Raw genomic sequence first — 23,446 nt, 5'->3', positions numbered from 1 at the left:
CAGGTCTTCTGTAAAACCAACAAAGGATTAGCAGAAGACTGGAGCGTCACCTTCCGTCACGTGTGTGCGTGTTCATGCCAAAATGTGCGACATGGGCGAAGAGACTCACAGCACAACTATGCACCAGCTGTTAGGAAATCCTGACACTCCTCCCCAGCCACACCCCAAACACAAAGCATGTCTGTGTGAGAGAGAGCAGGGGGAGGTGTGGGAAAAGAGTAACAAATTCAAATAAAAATGATAGAAAAAATGAAACAAAAAATATATTTTAAAAAATCCTTCTACAGCAGAAAATTCTAAACATTTGCTCTGTGTCCATCTGGCTGAAATTATTTTTAAAAAAGTGGATATAATAAAAAAAAGAATAAAAAGTGGGAAGACGGTGACTCTGCACATCTATAAGGTGACAACAAAACAGGAAAATGTGCTTAGTCATGTCCTCTTTACACGACAGAAGATGTCGAAAGGTGGATGTGACGAGACAGTTGCTCCACTGACGGCTATATTTAGGCTGAGAGAGCAGAACAGGCCATCATGAGGAATATATGCATTCAGTTTTAATGCTGTAGGACAGCATGCAACAGCCCCTCTGTAGTCATCCACAATATCCTAACTTGGGTTGGGGCGAACGCACGATATTGCCTGTATGTCACTCAGCTTCACAGAAATTTTTGTTGCTGTTAAATTTTGTCTGTAAGCAAGTGATTACCTAACTGTTAGCCAGGATAGTCCTGGATAATCCACCTTTTTGACTCTCAGAGTGACCATAATTTACAAATGATACTAGTACCTGACCTGAATATAGCAATTTAGCCCATAAAGTCAATGTATGTAAGATCAGTTTTCTGATAAACTTCTACACAAGCGAAAATGTTTTTGCAAATCACAAGAGTCTAAATATCTAAAAGCAGGAAAAGTATCCATGTTCACTGCAGGTTTCAGAAACTCAGCTTTGATCAGGTCTAATTCATTTGCGTGTCTGTATTGAGTCAACATTGCTCTCTAATTTCTTAAAAATAAAGAGCCAATCCACTGGACAGTGCTGCTCTCTACTCCAACTATATTTTAAAAGAATAACAATAACAAGGCCGACGCATTCATTTTTATCATTAGGGGTGGTAGGGTAAATATTTCCTTCACGACTGCAATAAATATGCAGATTCAAACGCACCCAGATTGAGATAAACGCTCGCACTTTTTGCACAACACCTCATGTTTCTTTTCACAACTAAATAAAACCTTATAGACACCTGAATCAGGGCAGAGCAGCCGAGGCCTTTCTGTTCCTTCGCATTGTTTTCGTTCTGGGCTGCAGAGCACAGCCCCGCCCTCTGGCACTTCAAAAGAACAGGGAATCCCCACCCATCCCATGTCATATGAGCACACACAGATGAAGAGAGGGAGGAAGAGGAGAAGAAAGCCACTGGGACACGGAGGGAAACAGTTACACTGCAAATGCAGCAACTTCCTATGTCTGTGTTTTGAAAGGCAGAATGCAGTCGGGCTGCATTAAACCAGGTCACTGGAACATTGGACTAAGAAGAGAAGACGTTTGGCTGAAATTTTCCACAACGTTCATACTCATGGTCCCACCCAGGAATTACCCAACACAGCCAAATTCGTCTGACTCAAACCCAACCACAAATCATGAGCATGGTTCCAACCTCCATAAAAAAAGCCAAATATAACCAGAGTACTGCACAGTATATAAAAATCATACCATTAGTCATGCAAACAAATTCCCTCTCATTACAGTCTGACATGTAAGCAACTCCACAGCCGTCTCATAACAACCTGTTTCACAAGCTTCCATTTGATAGTAGCGTAGGTTGCTTTACGAAACAAAAGCATAGACTCGAAAAAGAGATCATATACGTCTCATATCAGCTTCTCGTCTCTGGCTCTCTGTTAATTGCATTTACAATCTTTCTCTTCACATACAAAGTCCTGAATTGCCAGGTTCCATCGCTTCTTGAAGATCAAGCACCGTGTTTTACAAAGAGTGAAGGTTGACTTGTGGTTTCTTTCCGCTGTCCGACGTCTCTTCCTTGGATCCAGCTCACAGTTTGGATTCAGGACACAGATACGCTCTCTCTGCTTTTAAGAATAAGCTTAAAACTGGTGAGCGTGGAACCGTGTTTTAGTTGCAGGCTCAGTTTGCTGGATGGCACACTCAACATTTGTCCTGCACGCCCCTCTATTTCACTCCCAGTCATGTACATGCCACCATTTCACATCATTAACTTGTGCCTGTTCTCGCCAGTTCTTGTAGTTGCTCACAGTCTCTCTTTGCTCCTCTTCTCTGGCTTCAATTGGTCATGACTCTGATAATTTAACAGCTGCACACAAAGACTTAGACGATCTTTGATCGTGTGGTTTACCTTCACTAGGGTGTGCATCATAAAATACCCTCTTTTGCCATGAAACTGGCTGCATTTTAAATCATGCTTTTTATTTGTTCTTGTTTCTAATGTCTCTGTAAAGCACTTTGAATCACCTTGTTGTTGAATTGTGCTATACAAATAAACTTGCCTTGCCTTGCACAGATGTATTTGCTTCTACAGCTACATCAGTTTATGACTTTTGCCTGAAAAAAGAAAAGTAATAATTTTCTCTAAGTGCACATCTCTTTTCAGCTCAGTCATTTTCTGAAGCCTCTGTTCCCCGTCCACGACTCCACATTACTGCTGGTATGTGGATTGAAACACCAGAAGATGACACAAATTATCTACTTGATGTTCTCATGGAAAATGGACACGAGCTTTTATTCCGTACTCAGTAACAACCCCACCTGCTGGATTTCATTTGTGTGTTTTGATTCCTACAGGCTTCACCTTTGCCCCGCTGCTGTTCACGTTGGTCAACTTAAAAGTAATAAATCAATCAAATCAGGAGTGCAAAACTCAACTCTTCGCTGTCAAACACTCAGACTGCTCTTTACACTTAGTTACACACAGTTGGCTTTCCTACTCTTTGCTATGTGTGCTGTCAAACACAGGGGGTTATTTTTAATATGGTTAAACACAGAAACGTCACTTGCTATTATCCCTGCTGTTTTTCCATCACATAAACAGTGACTCCACCAACTATTATTTCTAGACTTATTTTCCTGGTTCATGGTTTATACTGTAAAATATCAGGAAACAAATACCAGGGTGAAATAGTGGGATTAAGTCATAAATATCAAGTTAAGAGTGTAAAACTGCCACACATGAAATTATGGAATCATCAACTGTTTTGCATGTTGGCTTGAAAAAAAGCTTTTTTTTTTGTTGTTTTAAATACTTAATCAATTATGGCAGTCAGCCAATCAGAGGAAAGCATGATTCAATTTAAAACACATAATGCACATTATCAGCTTGGTAAGCAAAGGTCCGAGTCGGACACTCAAATATCAGCTCTGTCTTTATCTCCACAGGAATTTGGTTCACCTGTCGGTTTACCACCCTGACCTAATTTCTTTGCTGTAGCGACAGGCATTTCAAACCTCTCCTTTGATCACCGCGCTCATCTTAAAAGCAGCCAGCAGTAGTCTGAACTTTTGATGTCTGTGTTTGAGGTCAACCCCTTTTGATTGTCATGTGATTAAAGACCATAAGCTGGCTGCTAAATAATAAACAGTATTTTAGGGCTGGTGGCAGGATCATGTTGAAGTAATTTTGCTGAATGATTTCTGAATGATGCTGTCCAGGAAAAAACAAATAAATAAAATTATCTTGCCTTTTAACATTCAGTAATCACATTAAAAGCTTTACAGGCTGCAGACTGTGAAAAGCAAAGCAAAGATAAGCAGCAGAAGAACAAAACATCTGATTTTCCAGCTTACGTGGATGAAGAGATTACAGGACAATGGAGTACTAAGAATGCACAAAAAACAGTATGTGGTGTCTTTCAAAAGCACACATGATAGTATTGTTGCATCAGTCTAGTACTGTCGTATCACTTTCTGCCATTGTTTACATTCACAGTGGATGATAAGGAAGGAGGACAAAAAAATCCCCAAAAATCTAATCAGACAATTTAATCAACGTCACCCAGCTGGACATTGACATCTTAAAGAAACTAAAAAAAAAAAAAAGGTAAAGTGGCCTGAGTTAAAACTAGTTAGAACTCAGAGCCACTCGCAAAACAACAGCCTCAAATGAAATAGGTTTATATCCTGTTATTTGATCAATTTACAAACTCTGATGTAAGTTTAATAACTTAGTTTGTTATGAGAGTATTTTGCATTGAATCAAAGTTTATTCTATGCGCTGGGAGTTATTTAATATTGCACAACAGAATATAAAAGGGTGAGTATTTGTTTAAAATAGCTGGTAATGCTTATAACACATGTAAACTGTACACATCCTCATAGGAGTCGAGTGCAGTTGTCAGAGGAAGTTGAAAGAGTAGGTTCACTGTACTGGAAGTACATAATCATAAACCCTGATTTTTATTTATCTTGAATTTTCTTCTTAACTTTTGCTTCTTAAAATCCAGTCTCACTCAGAGTCTTGACTGAGTTCAATTCTGCTGTAAACTCCAAAAGCCCTGATACAACAGATACATCTTTTTGTGTCCAACGATGCTGAGAGAACAAGGTGAACAGTGTTGGTTTGTCTTCAGAAAGATAAAACTGTAGCATTATCCTCCGGCATTCTTGGCCTGCTAACTATGAGCTGGTGCCCACACTGCCTATCAAGCCTCATTCCAGGCATATTTCCTAGGAGGGTGAGAAATAGTAGACAAGTAGCTCCAACAAAATCTATACTTCACAGATGATCATAGCTATTTCACTGACTATTAAATTAATTCACTACTGAGGTTCAGGTTTGCTGCTTTTATAAAAACAACGATTAACCAAGAACACTCAGACTTCTTAAATGTGAAGATTTGATACATTTTTCCAATATCCATGTTTTGTTGTGTTGGTTAGACAAAATAAGCAATGTGAATATATCAACTTCAGCTTTGAGAAGGCCATTCTATGTACTAACTAAATAATCTCTAGTTGCAGCCCTACTGAAATAACCAAGAGTTCACGTTATCTTTGCTCCCGTGTGCCTTTCTGACACTTTGCTTTCAAAGCATGCGAGGCAGAGCCTTCAGTTACCAGTTATCAGTTCCTCTTTGGAACCAACTCCCAGTTTGGATTTGAGAGACAGACACCCTTTAGATTTTTTAAGAATAGGTTTGAAACTTTTTGATGAAGTTTATAGTTGAGGCTGAACCAAGTCACCCTGAATTATCACTTATTTATGCTACGATAAGCTTGGGCTGATGCAGGACTTTCTGCCTGTCTGACAGAAATACTTGAACAAATTAACAATTGATCAACTCAAAAAGAAACAACCAATGTTTCTAGTTTCTTACATACAGATTTTGGTCTGCTGCTTAAATAATGCAGCCTGAAGATTTAATGTTGTCCTTTGAGAAAAGAACAACCTAAGAAAACTGTTTCACTTTTTTCCTCTATGTCGTCTCAGGACTCACAGTGAGCTCCTAATCATTTAGTTTGGAGGTTAATGTGACATAGGTGACGTAGATAAACGGTCTTGTATGACAGGCAGTGACAGACCGTGTCTGTTTCAGAGGTCAAAGTTCACAGCTGATTATGTCCCACTGTTGCCGATTATCACTGGGACGTGTAAATACTTTAACATCCTTTCACTGGTTTCACATTTTCTTCTTAAACACAAAGTTACTTAAAGGTTCCACAGTGTCACACAGAGAAAACATGCGGTTTCCACACAGCTGCTCTAATCCACTCATCTCTCTGCGTGCAGGTAAGCTTTTATTTTTCACCTATTGTTATTGCTGGGCATCATTTTTGTGTGACAATGGCTGTGTTGATGGATTGCTCTGTGACGGGAGGGGGGCCGTGTTTGGGTCTGCCTGGCATCCTGCCATCGACTCAGCCTCTTACAGTTCCTACTCTGGCATCATCATCGATAATAGTAAATGTGACAGAAAAACGGAAGCCTCTTCACTACAGTGTCAGCGGGTTTCAAATCACAGAAGCCTTGGAAAGGATGGCTGATGAATTGTGCAGTTTGCAAGTGTGGAAAAACACAGGTATACAGTGTGACCGTTTGTTACTGTTAACAATAAGTGACAGCTATCTGTTAATCTCTTATTATAAACAAAACAGGGTTGAAGAATTGGATGAATGCTTTAGTATTTATTGGACAATTCCTTTGTGTTATTTTTGTACCTGCTTCGTACTTTAACACACAAAGAAGAATGCGCCTCATTTCTTTTTGTTGTATTAAAGGAGAAAGGAAGGCTGAACACAGACAAGAGTGGAGCTTATCTTCATGTAGAACTATTAATAGTGAACGTAATATTGTAACTACTGCTACTACTTTCTGAGCTAACAAGCGATCCTTGAGCCCATGCTAGGTAAGTCAGCCACGGTCTGCTAGCATAAAGTTTGGACACAAGATGGCCAGAGCTTTTGTATCTGAAAAATGAAGCTAATGTAAAAAGTCCCATAATATGAATTCTAATGGCCAGCAGGGGTCGACTCCTCTGGTTGCACAAGTCTAATTGTACAGAAGTCTATGGGAAGGCATGAATTTGGCTCAGTTGATCGATGACCTCAGTAAACACATTTCAAATAAGTTTATGGTCTCATTTAATACAACATGACACCTTTTTCTTAATCATTTCCCCCAGTCAAAACAGGGGTAAGTCAAAAAGAAGGATTGATTAGTCACTACAGGATGAGCATGCAGTGCAGAGATCTATCAAGTCCTCATCAGGATTCAAAGACACACACCAAGGTGCTCAATATGCTAATCAGGCCATTGATTTTTTTCTTAGAAAAATCAGTCGCTTTTCTGTCATTGTTTTCCCAACATCTCACCAACGAGTAGTTACAAAAAGCTTTCCTTCTCCTTGAGCCTAGTCCTACCACAGAGTATTTCCTGTTAAAGAGAAGTTCTTCCTCTCCATCATCGCCAAATTCTTGCTCACAGGGTCTCAGATTGTTGCCCATCTAATATTATGGTTTTATCAGGATTTTATTCTGGCTCTATATAATAAAAACAGAATTGAACTGAAGCACATTATGACATTTTTAACCCAAAAGGATACTAGACGTCAGAAAGAACATTGACAAACATTATGACCACATAAAACGATGCTTTCATGTGACCTTCTGCAGTAAAGGAAATTACAGACCGTGATATTACGTTTTTTTATGGATTTCGTTAAGCTTGATAATGAGAAACGAAAGAAAAAGCATCATGGGAGAACACTGTGCTCTTAAGGATTATCTGCCACCTCGGGCCAAACGAACAAATTTGCAGAGTTCACATCGTTTCTCAGTTCTCATTGGAACCTGTGTGCACATGCCCAACACTAATCTCCATTCCTGGTATAATGGGAAATAGTAATGTCACATTTTATAAGCAAAGATCAAGTAAATGGAGAGAATGACAGCTGTGTTAAAGACGTGCAGTCAGTCTGCCTCCTGCTTTTATACACTAATTTCGTAACAGACAAATACACCAAACATCTCAGGAATGAAGAGAGAAATTGAAAAATAGAACAGGTTTGATGACTCTCCTAAAAAGCTTCAGGGGCACACTGGGTTGTGAAGTCACATGTAGGAGATTAATTGACTGACATCTCCAACTTCTTTGGCCATTTAAAAACACTGAAATGAGCCTAATGCTGACTAAATCCTAGGACTGATGATGTGGACCGTCAACAAAAGGGCAGAATGTGACCTTTCCAGGGGCTATTTATGAGGCCAACATTAACAAGCAACAAAATTTGTTTTGCCCAGTCAGGGTTTCAAATGTCAGACATGCTGCAGTCTGGATGCCATTTTGATCATTCCATGGACAATCTGAGAAATACCTCCTGGAAGGTGATGCAACAAACAGCAAAAACAGACAATGTGTGCACAACCTGCCCTATATGTAGGTGATGTGCAGGACACAGGAGACAGCAAAAAAGTGATGCCTTCATGAAGACCTAGCAGAGATTCAGCCAATAAAATCTATGCTATTTGCAACTTTTATGCATTTTATTATTGATGCTCAGGAATTTAAGGGAAATTAAATTAAACTTTATGGCTTAAACTTCTGGTCAACCAATCTGCAATAAACTGCAGCAGTCTTTCCTATGAGAAAAACAAATGCCAATACCGTTGTATCATCTTGCACGCAAGACTTCAGAAAATATCCCAAACATGGAAATTACAGGGCGTTTGTCTGATCCTTTAATTTGACTGGACACACAAGCATGTGAGCTGGGATGTCTGTCAAGTATTTTGAGTAAAGAAGTAAAAAGAACACAAAACAAAAACAAAAAATCAGTGGGCAGAGCTGCAGGGAAATTAGTCATCCATGTCAGCCATCTTGGCAGACATCCTATATTTGATGTTGACTGTGAGAACTCCTGAGAGAATAGGAAAGCAAATAAACCATAACAAGACTGTGATAATATACGGACTACAACAACACTGCGGTACATACCCATGGTGGCAGCTCTGTGGTTGGCACACTTTGCTTCACCGCTTTCTCCTCCTGCTGCAGGAACGCTAAGGCACGGTTTATCCTGTAGTCCCCGTTGCCATAGTTCTTCCTCCAGTAGAAAAGCATTGCAAGTCCAATCAGAACCCAGCTAAAGCTGAATTCAAAATATCCCAAGACGTAGATAGGAAATATTAGGGCAAAAGTCTTGGCAAAGTTAATCCACATTTGAGTGACATCTGTCAGGGATGATTGCTGCTCTTCGGCCAGCTCTTCTGGGGACAGAGGGGGGCCCATTGTACTTGTGGGGGTGTTAGGTGCTGCAATGGGCCCATTGGCTTTGGCACCCTCTCCCGCTGGACCGTCCATCTTGTTACTCATTTCCCCTCTGGAAAAACAGTAAATTACAAGAAAATGTTAGTGCTTATTCACACGCTACAGAGGCAGAAGCAGACAAAGCTCCAACTGTTTTTTTACTACAATACTACAAAGAAAAGGCCTTGTGGCTGCAAGATTTCCATCTCCATAAACCAAATTATAAGAGATGAATGGAGACACAGTTATGCCCAAAGGAATAAAACAACTTTAAGCTTGACAGTGTTACATGAAACTGAGAAATGACCCCCTCAAATGAACACCAAGATTGCTATGTAGTCATCTCTTTTAATTAAGAATTGACTTTAGTATTTAAAACTGGATGAGAAATGATGGTGAAAGAAAAGAATCCAGTAATAACAACCACGATTTCTATGTTCAAAAGTAAACACTAGAAGGTTTTCGGACCAAGTATAAAAAAGAGTAACATTTATTTTGATGTAAAGCGCTGGTATATATATATAAAAATGCCCAATTTAGTAGTAATAGGCCTTCTCCAGAGGATCCATGTTGTCTTAATTCCCCTTCAACAAGCAGGCTGTAGTAGCCTGGATGCAAATTACAGAAAAATACATTAAAGCTGCAAACTAATCCCCGTTAAACAAATCTGTACAAGACAAGAAAAACTTCTTCTTGGCCTGCAGTGTAAATCAATACAGACTACAGGCTAAGCTGTCGTTTATCTTTTTCTCTTGCACAAAACTCCCTTACAAAAATGCCATTTTTTTGTCTCTGAGGAACAGGGGGAGAGTACGCTTTAGATAGAAACGAATTCATTACATGTGACAAAACAATTAGAGTCACTCTTTAATTCGGCATATATTCATTGCATCCCCTCGCATTTCTACGGGAGTACTTCAACTTCGAAAAGTGCCTCACCCGTCCTCGCTTCAGCCTTGCGCTGCCAAAACACAGTGCAGTGGCTAGCACCGACAAGTGTGAAGGCGTCATTAAAGTACACTCTTTACTGCTAAATGTGTTATTTTATGTGGCTATATGCGAGCCGAATAAAAGAGCATCAATGATTAAATCAGAGTGTAGTTACACGATTCATAAAAACGTACATAACTTGACTGTTAAATAGTGCAAGTCTTAAACCCTCATTTCTTAGATGGAGTCTGACGCCCCAGAGTGACACGTATTAGGGCTAGGACTTCACCTACCAGTAATACGTGCATCAAACACCAACCGAAAAACAACTTCTTTTTCTTCCCTTACCGCCAAGGAAGCGTCACACTCACCGGTATCCACCTGCGACATTCGCTGCTCCTTGAAAAATGAACTAATAATCACTTTGTCAGCTTCGTCCACTGCATGCCGAGCAGCTCAACTCTTTCTAACCCTGCTCCCCGTCAGCACATCCTACTGTGAGGGCGAGCAGTCCGCCTCAGCAAGCCTGCAGGAAACTGTCATCGCGGGAAAGAGGTCAGCCTCCTTCAGGGAGGGAGCTTCAAACCGCACAGCACAGCAGCAGACACGGGTGCCACCCGGTGGCGGAAAATCCACCACAGACATCGAAAGAAAACTAGTTTTAAATGATAAGATTCAAGTTTAGAAAATAAAATTTAAAACAGATTTAGTTTAGCATGTTGATCTGACTATTTTACTTTCTCTATTTTTATAAATACAGTGCTCACAGATAAAGTGATGCGATTTTTTGTCAGTTCAACGCTGGTTTATCGTTGTATATAGAGAAAAGTGATTGTATAAAATTGTGACTATTAAAGTGTCACATGCCTAATCTAGATTTAAAGCCAACTCATATATTCAATCATCAGGTATAACGTTACGTGGCTGCAAGGAGGAGAAAACTGAAAAGGCAACTAAAAGGTGCCGACAACGCCACCTGGGGGTGGGGTTCACCCCAGGAAATATTAGATTAACCAGTGCAAAAGTTTTTGCGAAGGCACACAGGTTTGTTATTGACAAAGACAGAGGCGCAGCAATCACTCATTTATTAAACAAAATAACTGAAAATTAAGTGGCAGACTACAAGACATTTAATTAAAACACCAGATATTGCTTAAAAACAACAAAATTCATTGATTAATGCAGTTAAAGACAGGCAACTCGCAGAGGCCAGGGAGGAGTGCCCAAGGGGTGCTACCAGATACCCGAGATTCGCACTGCAGTTCTCGCTGCAACTTAAATGGGGTTTTATGCTCATATTCCGGTGTTTACCCTCAAATGCATAAGAGGAAACCTCACCAAAAGTGCTTAATCTCCCCCAACATACTGCAGACAAAACCCTTCTTGAGTTTCCTAGACTTAGTACCAGTCAGCTCAGCTATTAAGCAATGCAAAGGAGCAGCCAACTAGGCAAATCTTTCAACAAAACAGCAATAGTAGCTTGCAGAGCCAAAGAAGGAACTCAAATCCACTTAGAAACGGTTTCTATTTTATTAGTGTCTGTAGGCACACACAAATAGCTTGAAAAAAGGAACACTGTTCCAACTTTACTTTGAGACCTTCTTACTGAAGATGGCCCAGAACAACTCACATGCTCCTCCACTGTAGAAAGAACACAATGACATCATCCAAGTAGAGCAGTAATGACTGCTGGTCCCCAAATATGCTGTCCCTTAATTTCTGAAATGTACTCGGGGCATTACACAACTTAAAAGGGCATTATAGACTATGTGCGCGTTAGCATATGCTACTTCCGGTGTGGGGAGCTTTGTTTCCGGTGTCCTATTCGCGCCTTGTTTACGGTCCAGAACAAGTTAAGCAAATGAATGAATGAATGTCTGGGGCATTTACCCAATATACCTGTAAATGATTTTCTTCGACTTGTCGATATTTTTCCCCTGCGCCTCAGAGCAAAAGAGAAAAGGGATTCAAATTTTATATTTCTCAGTATCTGTAAACAGCGGCCCCTCGTTTATCGCGGGTGTTATGTTCTAAAAATAACCAGCGATAGGTGAAATCAAGTAGCCAATTTTATTTTTTGACTGTGCAAAGCGTTTCGTGGACATCGTGGACATACAGTACTGCACTTCAGAGTCACACTGCCATGCAGCGATTCTGTACTGTACAGGAGAGACATCACGGAGGAGCAGCGATCAGGACGCAGGACACAATGTGATGTAAAAAAAGGCATGCGAACTTGCACTAAAAAAATCTGCGAAACAGTGAGGTGAAAGGTGAACCGCGAGGGACCACTGTAGTTTTGAAGGTAAGTCACAACATACCCTTCATAAATGCTAATGTATAGGAACCCTTACCAGCAATCATTAACTTTTTGTGTGCTTTTTTTCACGGTTTGTTAACATGCTGTGTGGGTGTATACCTGACTAGCTGATATCGACATAAAGGGGAAACATCTGGTTTGACTATTCTTCACCAGTAGTTTGAATGCTGAACATTTGCCTGTTTAAATCACAAGACCAGTCACTATACAGAGATGTGCTTCTGAATGTGGACGATGTGTCTTCTGCTGCAGTGATGCAGTTCTGCTTGTGTTGAGTGATGTAAACAACTGATCGATCTAAACGCTTTAAACGTCAAAATTGATCATTAGATTTTTTATGACACAACAGTGGTGAGTGTTCCCACCTTCTGCTCTTTGTAACTTAACGCGATCTTTCCGTTTTCGAGTTTTAGACATGATTTTGGAGTATAGCTTCGCAGTAGCGATTGACCGCCAAGTAAAGCTACCGGAAATGTACAACCCTACATCTGGTCTCAAACCAGGAAGTTAGCATTTTCTCGTGCACAGGGTCTATTCCACTCAAACAACCTAAATGGAATACAGAAGGGGACTTGGCTATAACCTGCTGCAAGGTCCAAAGTTGAAAACCAGATGACACCTGACAAAGCATCAAGGGACTTGTCAATACTGGGTAAGGGGAAGGCATCCTTGTGGGATACCCCCTAGTGTCAGAATACACAATGCATCGTAGTTTGTTGTGTATGGAGCATAGCCGTGGACCAGTCAGGGTGCCCATGCTGATCCCCGTCCACAGACCAAAGTGCCACAATGATGTGAGCATGTCAGAACTGGAACACAGAGCAAAGGAAGAAGGTCTGGTTTGACCTTTTTTTTATACCACGTGGATGGTGGTGTGTGTTCTTTACTGAGGAACATCTGAGACTATGATTTACTATGTAAACCAGAGGAGACAGTGTAGAGATACAGAAATTCTTTTATTGCTGCCATATAATCTGCATCATTGTAATTGCATTAATAACATTCTTTACAGCATTATTTCATCTAATAATATTTCTCACAGTATTGATACTGCATTACAGTTGTTTATTGAAGATGTCCATTTGAGGATCCTTCCATTATGTTAACTTTTATTACAAGTACGGTTAGAAGTATTTTATACACATTGCATATCTGTGCTTATTTTTAGTTGATGTTCAGTTCATTAAGGGTCTTAAGCTTCACTGGCGTGACTGTCCAGGTGATACATGCTGAGGGAGACTAGAACATAGAAGGATAACTGCAATGCATGCTTACAACACATATAATACATATAATCTAGGAATGTATCCGGCCTGAGGCCTTAACTCATTTGTTGTCTTACTATATTTTATTCTACTTGATAACAGATGATCAATAATTAGCCTCAGAGACCCTGAGGGCTTGAAGTTTATTACCTGTATGGAAGGTGTTATAGAAAAGAGAAGTTCTATGTCTGCTTATAGCTATTAAAAATCTACGATTAACTGTGACTAATGTCTGGAACCTATTTTAATCTGTCATTGACGCCATGGGGGGGGCGTGTAGCCCACTGCTTTATAAGTATCCACAACATGTATTTTGGTCAGAAGACATATGTTGATGTTTTCTCCGGGCTGTTAATAAACTCAACGTTTGATTGCACTTTTCTGGGGCCTCCGTGGTTTGTGACACTGCTCTGCATTGATCGATTTCGCGACAACAGTGTGATGCTTCAGGCAATGTTCTCATGGGAAACCTTGGGTCATTCCATCCATGTGGATGTTCTACTTGAATTATACTTCAAAGGTCTACGTTATAACTTACTGAAACACTATTTTAACACTTCAGCCTTCTAGTAACCTGACTGTGAAATGATCATGGACCCACACAGTGTTCAATTGTCAGTTGCAGTTCTTTTATTTTGACCCACAGCGTTTCCCACTGCTTCGACACCTTGTGTTCAACCGGGAAGCCAGCTTTCCAGGTATACCCCCCACACCACACACACTGCTCCTTCCCAACTCCAGACACTAAAAGGGGGAGAGCTCATTCATTACAATCCCTCTCACCCATGTCACCTAAAAGGTAAACCTGTTTCTCCATCACCTGTTCAGCTCTGATGATTCAGTAAGGACATCTCCTGGTTTCATCTGCATGTTTCCCTCTCACCAGATATCATGACCAGCAGGTTTTACAGCTGTGGCTCCAGCAAACATCAGCTACTAGAAAGAAATATTAAATAAATTCTAACAACAGCTGATCAAGCTTAAACGTGCTGCTGTTGTTTAGCGCGACATCCAGCGGTTTCCTCTTTCTGGCGCAAAGTGAGCGATAAACAAACAAGAGAGAAAAGCTGATCAGCTTATGATTGATCAGTTTCATGATTGAAGTAGCAACAGGAGAGAGAGGAGAAAGAATGAGAGAAAAGGCAGCTGTGCAGTGTAACAGAATAAATCCACCTTTGTGTCTTTTTCCATCCTAGCTGAAGTACGGAACAAACTGCGTCCCTTTTCAGCTCAACACCAAACGCGTAATATTTTCTCTGAATACGAGACAATTCCGTCTTTTTACAGGACGGTTGGCAACTCTATTAACTAACCTTATGAATTAAATAAAGTTCACTATTAGTAACATCATAGCACCCACCCAGCTGTATAGACACTCCGTCATGCTAGCTAGTATGCAGTATGAGTTATTGTAACTGACTGTAAAAAGTCAGCACAAGGAAAACAAACTCCACCTAAACTTGGTTTATATCTGACCCAGATACACTGCAGGTCATAACTTCTTACCTGAAGTTCAGTTCACCTGACACTCGGACCTGCGGCCACCGAGCAAATGCCCGGTATGCCCAATGGCCAGTCCAGCTATGCTCGTGCCATCACTTGACCCTTCGCATGCCCAGGATTGCCGACCCCTGTTGTAGATAATCATTTATACGGCTATGGATGCAATCAGACAGCATGGTACTATTTAATAACTGTATATATCCACAAGACCATTGGACTTCCTTATAAGACAACCTTTCCCTTTGATGACATCAAACGAACACTACGGTAATAGAAAATGGATTTAGACGCTTTCAAAATGATCAAGATAACTGCATTATTTACAATCATTAATGGCATGATGGCAGTGAAGAGAACATGAACACTAAACTTCCTTAGGGTGGTGAGAAGGATGAAGAGCGTTACGAAGTGTTACAAGTGTTACAAAGCTGAGATAGCATTTTTAAGCTTTTTATGCCATGAGAATCATAGATATGTAAATAAAAATTAAATAAATAATGCACTCTGAAACTTGATATTCCAAGCAAAAATCTGGTGTCTGGTGTTGCAGACTTATACCACAAGGCATATTGTTGACACTCTTTGTTTTGGTTTCTCTTCCAGGGCCAATTTGGCTGGGCGCACCAATCAGGTGTAAATTGCCCACAACAATATGGTTCCTGGGATTATCCAGGTGCATAAAGGTCTCCCCTACAATAAGGTGGAAATTCATCAAACTGATTGGCATCCTTGTGCCTTAGGATTACCTTGTTGTCAGTGGTGTCACTGCTTAGACTGCTGCTCACACAATGGATGTATCGATGGATGAATTTTAAAATATCTTTGTGTTAATCCATAAAAAATAGAAAAACATAACAATTTTGTTTGCTATCTGAACCATTAAGATGTCTTTTTCCAGTATTCCAACTTCGAGATAAGCACAAGTGATCTAAAAAAATGTATTTAGTCACCCTAACCTTTGCATGGAAGCAAACACAATTTCCATAATAAAAGGATGTAAACTATGTTTTCTCTTGTAATTCATTCATATATTTTTGTATGTATTTTTTTTCCTATGAACCAGATGCGACACTAAAATAGCAGATGTGCTCATCTTCCAGCAGGCAATCCCTTATAGTAATCTTATAGTCTAAACCCATGTTAACCATCACTAGTCAGCATTATTTAGAGCAGGTAAGAAAACTGCCCAGATACATGAAGATAGTTTTAGCAGCATTATGAGGTGTAGTGGAAGAAATGTACCTGTACAGTTCATCCTGCTCTCAGTGCCTACTACAGCAGACAGAAACCATTTCTCCACTAGAGGTCATGAAAGTGTTGTAAACTGAAGCATCACAGCTACTGTAGAGACACGTGTAGACAATCTGGTATCAGGTGATAAAAAGTTAAATTCACTTTTTTTTCTTATCTTAAGAATTAGCATTTTTCAGTGTCAATCTTCAGTTAGTGCAATTTCCAGATTATCCTACAACACAAGTTAGAAAAGAAAATCATAAAGTTAAATAAAAATGTATTGTTGTCATGTCATTTACTAAAAACAAACTACTCAACATGGGAAATCAGCTTATTAAAGAAAGCTTATTAAAAAAAGATACATATCATACATAGATTTTGTAAAGAAAAAAAAAAGAAAGAAAAGAAAAGAAAGAAAAGTGGGAACAATCTTCAGCTCCTGCCATCCTTATCTAGTGTTCCTGAAAATGATTAGTTTAAATGTTTATGGTAAATGGACTGGTTCTTATATACCAGTCCATTTCTTATATCAGAAGAGCTTTTCTACTCTTCTGAGCACTCAAAGTGCTTTATACAACTTGTGCATTCACCCAAGAACATTTTCTAACTAACATTCACACACAGATTTATACTCTGATGGATGTATCGAAGAGCAATTTGGGGTTAGTATCTTGCCCAAGGATATTTGGCCAAGATACCAGAGAGCCAAGAATCAAACCACCAACCTTCCGATCAGTAGACGACCTGCTCTACTGTCTGAGCTACAGCCACCCCAGACATGAACTGTCCTGGTTGACATGCCTCTGCAATGTTGCGTGGAGATCAGGGGCAGTACCTGTGGAACATTTAACATGAAACAGTAAAACCAGGTTGGAGGACATTCCATAAAGTTGGGTCTGCATATGATTGTGTTTTGAGTATAATATAAAACAAACAAACAAACACCCCACTCGCGCTGTGGGGAGTCTTTGTCCTTCAAGCTGAGGTCCTTTGTAAGAGGTCAGGGAGCTTGAGGGTTGCTAGATCTCCTGTTCCTACGACTGCGCTCTTCACAAAGGATGCACAAAGATCTTGGCTGTCGTTTCTGGAATCTGCTGGATCCCAGGAATCCAGGGGCAGGTCTGACTCCCCAAGTGCTCTGATAACCACAACGACCACTTTTAACTTCAATCTCCACATCTTCTCTGACTCCTCTTTCAGCCCTTGGTGTTTCTTGAACTTCTCGTGTTCCTTCTTCCTGATGTTGCTGTCACTCTCTATAGCTACATCTATCACTATAACCTTCTTCCTTTGTTTGTCTCTGCTTGTATGTATATAAACCAGAAATATATACTATATACTATACTATATATATTTAAACCATGGTTAGCTATTGCCCATCCATCTGTAACTGGAAGTGTGTGTGTGTGTGTGTGTGTGTGTGTGTGTGTGTGTAGCATTAAATGAGAAAAGGTTTAAATGTCATCTAATTTCTATTAACTAAGAACTGCTCATCCCAAAAAGTCTGTTAAATCAGTCAGAGAAATACGAACAAAATCTCATTTAATCTCTCACATTAATGTAATACAGGCCCAACATTTATGTTGCATTCATAATTCGTAATGAATAAATCAATTATTTCTTGATTATATGGCATTAATGATATATACATTATTAAGGTGTATTAAATTATGCATGACAGTCATAAAGTCCAGTGGGAGAGACGTGAAGAAGGAGAAAGAACATGTAAATGCAGCAGGATAAACAAACAGAAAGAAGTGGGTTTTAATTAGACGTTCCATTTACTCACAAGTGTAGGTGTTTGTGTCTGCAGGGACATTAGAGGAGATTAAAAAAAGTTTAAAAAAAAGTAATAAGAATAAAGAAACAATATGTAAATGCTCAGAAAGTAGCAAAGGTTAGTAAATAGATATAAATAAAGAAAAGGAAAGAAAAGAAATATCAACAAAATAAGTTTTCTCTTTTATCGTAGAGAGAAATATAAATGAAAGATACTGTTGATGTGATTTGGCACCATATAAATAAAACTGAACTGAACTGAATCACATTTGGCTGAAACAAAAGGATATTTTTGAATAAGGTGTAGGTAAGCTGAATGTGAGTGACACTTTTTACAAAACGTCAACCCAGAGGTGACGCAGATCCACAGACTATCGCTATTCTTTGACAATGTCATGCTCTGGTGTCTTTTTCAGGACTGGGCATAATTCGTGATTACCTGAAATTGTCCCCACCACTAATCTGATATCAATACATGAGTTTATATATTTATTACAAAGTCTCTGAGTCCAACCTCTCTCAGCCAATATTGGTAATGAGATTAGTTTTGCCACTGGGCTGTAACTAGATCTGACAACTTGATGTGCATGTTGGCCAAGTGAACATCCTTATTATAGGCAGTATACACGCACCTAGTCTTGGGCTTGTTTTCAAGCCTCAGAAGAACAACCCACATAAGTGTTTTTCCATCAGAAGGTTAATGATACACTATCCTGAGTTTTCTGTCGACATTTTATGACCTCCACTGTTTTCTTATAACGAAATCCATATAAATAAAATAGATTATGTTGTGTCTCACAGTCCATCTCCCACGTGCACTCTGATGCTTGGATACCTCAGCAAAGACCCCTTTTAGTTTGGGTCAAGATCCACTCTTCAGTTTAGGTCACTGCAGACCAAAGTAAACTGAGACATTACAACGAGCATTTTTCGTTCCATGAAAAAAAGGTATATATGCCGTTATTGTCATTATTCTCATTTCATTTTCTCGACTGCTGCCGGAGTGATGGCAGACACGGATGATGAAAACGAGGCAGAACAATGTGCTTCTCAAAATGAAGGTGGGAAACAAGCAATTTGCAACTCCACTGCAGCAAAGCAATACACATCCTGTTTGTGTGCACCGTTCAGGTTCGGAGAAAGAAAAGTGGTAAGAGGCAGGAAAGGAGCTCAAGCTCAAAGCCAAGTTCCCCTTGAGAAAAAATAGGTACTGCAGAAATAGTCTGTTTTTAATAACAATACTAAAGATGGCAGGATTTCTTGGTGAATTTCAAAAACATCATTTATTTAAGATTGGGTTAAGTTTAAAGTTAGCTTTAGGTAGCAGTCCACACGCACAGAATATTTTCTATGAATAATTGCTGTGCGACCTTTTGGTTGGATCAATAAGGTCTTCTTTTTTTTGCCTGTCCCGTTTGGCTCCTTTGCCATCAGAATTATTGTCTAAAGGTGAAGAAAGATGCCCAACGGATTTACTTTACCAAATGGACCATCCCAGCCTTGCTGTAATGGTCTATTTGATTCACCTTTTGTTTATTTTATTTTCACTTGCTAAATACGGGACAGACTTGACTGGGGAAAAGAAAGAGGGAAAGAAAAACAGCGGGGAAGAGGGACGGGGATAAAGGGCAAAAAACAACAAAATAAGCAGACAAAAAATACATCTATCAATCACCTGGTCTTCTTATTGTAAGCAAGTCCAGACCCGGATTTGAACCCTCGATATGCTCTGCCAAACACAGCGATATTACCACTGTATTATCAGCACAAAAAAGGAATACGAATAAAAATGTTTGTGACCCAACAAGAATTCATGATCGTGTGGCAGTTCTTAATTAAAGAAAAGAACAGTAGGAGAACAGCAGCAGCATGTGACCTTTTTCTTCCTATGAAGATTTTTCCATTTTGGTCCAACGCTGCCAAAAAAAAAAGAAAAAAAAAAGCTTTCTTAAAGGTTAAGGAATAATTGCTGTTATGGTTAAAAGAAACAAAATATTGGTTGTTGGAAGGAGATGGTAAATTATCAAAGGTCTCCAGAGTTGTTTTCTTTCTGCCTACATTCTTGTGTTATAAAACTGTCACAGAGCCTGTTCCTCTACTCTTGCAGGAACCATAATTCCTTTCTCTGGTACAGAGTTTTATCGCTTGAAACATAAACACGTGATTGGGAATTTGCTGAAAGCAGTGCCTGGAGGCTGAAGCATTATGTTGACTTGGTAGATACCTGTGTCTGGGTGTTTGGGCGTATGGAGCGTTGGACACTGTTATCTCCAAGAATAGTGCTACATGTTATTGTTTGGCAGTGCTTGCACAAAATTTCTAATTTTGGAAACTGTTCCATTAGCTTGAAGGGAAAAATGTGTTTTTCTTTCTTATTTTTAAGCCTTCATCTCACACATACAGAATATATATCATTGCATTTAAATGCAAAACCGGTGTCTGTTTTCAGATAACAACCCTCTGTGCTGTTTTCAGTAATGAGAAAATTATGCACACTCCAAACCAGATTGCACATTCACGCGCTCTGTGAACTCACACAGAAAACTAATGCATGTAAGCTCTGTGTCCCTATGTAACACTGGGTCAGACCTCCTTTTGCCTTCAGAACGGCCTCGTTTTTTTGTGTGCCATAGATTCAATAAGATGCTGGAAACATTCCTCAGAATTTTTGGTCCATATGGATATGATGACTTCACGCAGTTACTGCAGACTTGTTGGCTGTACATGTATGATGTGAATCTGTTCCATCAGCTCCCAAAGGTGCTTTATTAGACTGAGATCTGCTGACTGAGGAGGCTATTTGAGCACAGTGAACTCCTTGTTGAATTCAAGAAACTAGTTAGTAGATGATTTGATGTGATACAGTGGAATGCAGGTAGTGGGTCATAACAGATAAGCATGGCTGTTCATGAATTTAAAACTTCTGATTTATGAAGTTTTGTCCTTCAGTCCTTCTCTTGCATCGTGACATGAATGCAAAGTTCATAACTGACATAAATGATTGATTAAATTAAGCCTATTTTCATTAAATAACATGCCTGTGTCACGGACCCAGTTCCAGGGATTCGGGGTCCGTGAGCAGTCTGGACCGCTATTGTAGTTTTTATTATTATTATCGTGGTTATTGTGATTATTGTTATTATGGTTGTGTCTGCTGTCCTGCTTTCCATGTTGGTGTACTGTCAGGTGTTTATGTGCATGTGTGTGTGAGGGTGCGGTTGTGGCAGGCACTTTTAGGCCTGGTGGGTGTGGCCCTGCCAGCTGACCGGTCCCACCCAGGAATCCACACACCTGGCGCCGATCAAGCCTCGTCAGAGGAGCTTCAAAACAGTGTGGCTGAGAGCTCCTCGACGCTGGATCGTTGAGTGACTTCCCGTCAGTCTTAGTTTGTTGTGCAAAGTTAGTGCAAGTCTGCTGTTAGGTGTTGTACTCACGGCTGCCTTTTATATGCGTGTTTCCTCAGGAGGAATTGTGGCGACCAGGAGGCAGCACACAGACAGTACACGGAGAACGGGGACAGAGCACGGAGCACGGGTTAAAGGAGAAGACACGGAACGGGAGTTGGGATCGCACGGGGGATTTATTGTTGTTTTGATTTTCACCTCTGTAAATAAACGCACTGCCTTCAGCGTCAAGTCCTGCATTTTGGGTCCTCATTCCTCACATCCCCACGGTCTGCCAGCCAGACCGTGACAGCCTGAAATAATCTTATCTTTTAATCAAATCCCGTTACATTAAAAACAGTTTATGTGAGCAAATTTTTCAATTCCACTGTCATTTTAATCAGTTTTTATCATTACATCACATCATTTTTTTTGGTGAGCTCCACTGAACCTTGGCCTGAAATCTTCAAGAGGAGGAGAGAGGCTTTTAAAAGTAAAAAAAGAAAAAAAGAGAAAAGAAACAATAAATTAAAAGACAGGATGATGCATTCCCTCACATCTGTATCAGGAAGGCACATTTTGTGAAGCCAAACTGTTTAATATCTGGATTATACACAAGCCATAAAGCAGCTGAAGCAGTTGGACGGCTGTTTTACATTTTTGTGCCTGCTGGTTGTAATGCACTGTTGATACTTTTGCTCACAGCAGAGCTCCCGATGGTCCCCGGCTTTGTGTAAATATGTGCCACTTCATCCTGGCTCTGCTTTCATTAGCTCACTATACAAGGTAGAAACCATGTACACAGCTGCGAGTGTATGTATAATGGAGGATTGGGGGGGGGTTCTGGTAATCCCCACTGAATCCAGACGTAGAGGTTTGAAGCGAAATTTTAGCTGAATGTATGACAGTTCCCCTTTAAAGTTGACCTTTAAACACACTTTCAGTAAATGTTATGTGCAGTGGAAAATCTAAAGTGAGGACGAAACAAAACTAATGTGTTGATTCCGGCTGGAATTACAATAAAAGCCGAACTTTGTGATTCTGTCAGGACTCGTGCATGGACTGGACCAAATTGTAAAAATGGTTACAAAACAGGAGCTATTTTAGGAAATATATAAAATATCATGCAGCTTACTTATCAGCATTTAACTCTTTCGGTTCCATTATGTATAAAATATCTGGCTCAAAATCAAAAGTTAATTCTGTCTCCCATTATGCAACTGGGCTTAAAATCTACTCCGTCTCCATGTCTGTCTGCCTCATATCCTAGTATGTCAGGTTATAGCAACTACAGAAATACTCTGATGATTCTGCAGTTTGATGTATTAGTGATGGGCAGGAGGAGAACAGAGCACTAATGGTTGATTTTGTGGAGTGGTGTGGGAGAAATCATTTCCTTCTGAATGCGAGAAAGACCCGAGAGAGCGACTGACTTCAAGAAGTACAGCTACACGGCCCATGTGTCTCCTGAGGGAGGATGTTGGTGGTGTGAAGGAGTACAAGTACCCACAGACACTACAGTACAGGCTGAACTGAAGTGGATCAACACAGAGGCAGTATACAAGGAGGGGCTCAGCTTTCCTAAGGAAGCTGAGATCCTTCAGCTTCAGCAGCAGAATGATGGAGAGTTTCTATCAGTCAGCTGTGGCAGGTGCAGTGTACTTAGCTGTGGTCTGCTGGGAGAACAGCAGCAGAGCAGGAAACACCAACAGAATGAATAAACTAATTATGAAGTCCAGCTCTGTGACTGGCTGTAAACTGGACTTTCAGTGGTGGAGGGGAATGTGTGTGTGTTCTGTCGTGCTTGCCAGTCTTCTAGACCGGATAACAAGAATGTTCTCCATGACTAAGAGGAGGAGCTCCTTTTACACATCACAGCAACCAAGCTGGACCGGCATAGCAGTCAATACTTAAGCATATAACAGGTTTGTTGTTGTAGGAAGGCCTTGGTACGACACAGACCAGACGTCACTGCACTTGGAGTCCTTTGTTTATATATATATATATATATATATATATATATATTGTATACAGAACAGAGGCTGTTTCAGCCACGTCAGCTCGGCTTAGCCGGCTCCTTTTCTGCTGCTCCAGCTCAGTTCAGTTCAGCTCAGTTCAGCTCAGCTCTCCTTGACCGATCCCAGAGGACCACTGAAACAGGGAAAGCATGATTACACAACTGACAGCAGCTGCCATGCCAGTCTATAAAATCATCTGCTTGTATGTAATAAATGATGATAATGATGGTGA

General features: G+C 40.1%; 1 protein-coding gene and 1 long non-coding RNA gene across 6 annotated transcripts in view; one reads left to right on the top strand and one right to left on the bottom strand.

The window, feature by feature from the left end:
• Positions 1–10,249, bottom strand: part of LOC102302399 (extended synaptotagmin-2-A) — a 63,385-nt gene extending 53,136 nt beyond the window's left edge. For 2 of the 5 annotated variants that reach the window (XM_005917985.3, XM_005917987.3), the window contains exons 1-2: positions 10,085–10,248; positions 8,472–8,856 (exon numbers count right to left, since the gene is read on the bottom strand). In XM_005917985.3, coding sequence (XP_005918047.1) covers positions 8,472–8,849 — 378 coding nt within the window. In that variant the 5' untranslated portion in view covers positions 8,850–8,856; positions 10,085–10,248. Of the gene's footprint in view, positions 1–8,471; positions 8,857–10,006 lie in introns of all 5 variants that reach the window. The other 3 variants (XM_042219033.1, XM_042219034.1, XM_005917989.3) reach the window with 3 other exon arrangements.
• A 1,723-nt stretch (positions 10,250–11,972) lies between these two features.
• Positions 11,973–15,756, top strand: LOC121814208. Its single transcript, XR_006054190.1, has 3 exons — positions 11,973–12,018; positions 13,945–13,996; positions 15,405–15,756. It is a non-coding gene; the product is annotated as an uncharacterized LOC121814208 (long non-coding RNA).
• The last annotated feature ends 7,690 nt before the right edge of the window (positions 15,757–23,446 follow it).

The sequence above is a fragment of the Haplochromis burtoni genome, unplaced genomic scaffold, assembly GCF_018398535.1.
Source record: "Haplochromis burtoni strain Fernald_Lab_line unplaced genomic scaffold, NCSU_Asbu1 Contig_27, whole genome shotgun sequence".
Taxonomy (NCBI): domain Eukaryota; kingdom Metazoa; phylum Chordata; class Actinopteri; order Cichliformes; family Cichlidae; genus Haplochromis; species Haplochromis burtoni.
The sequence above is the reverse complement of the archived record's forward strand: the minus strand, read 5'-3'. Positions and strand labels throughout refer to the sequence as shown.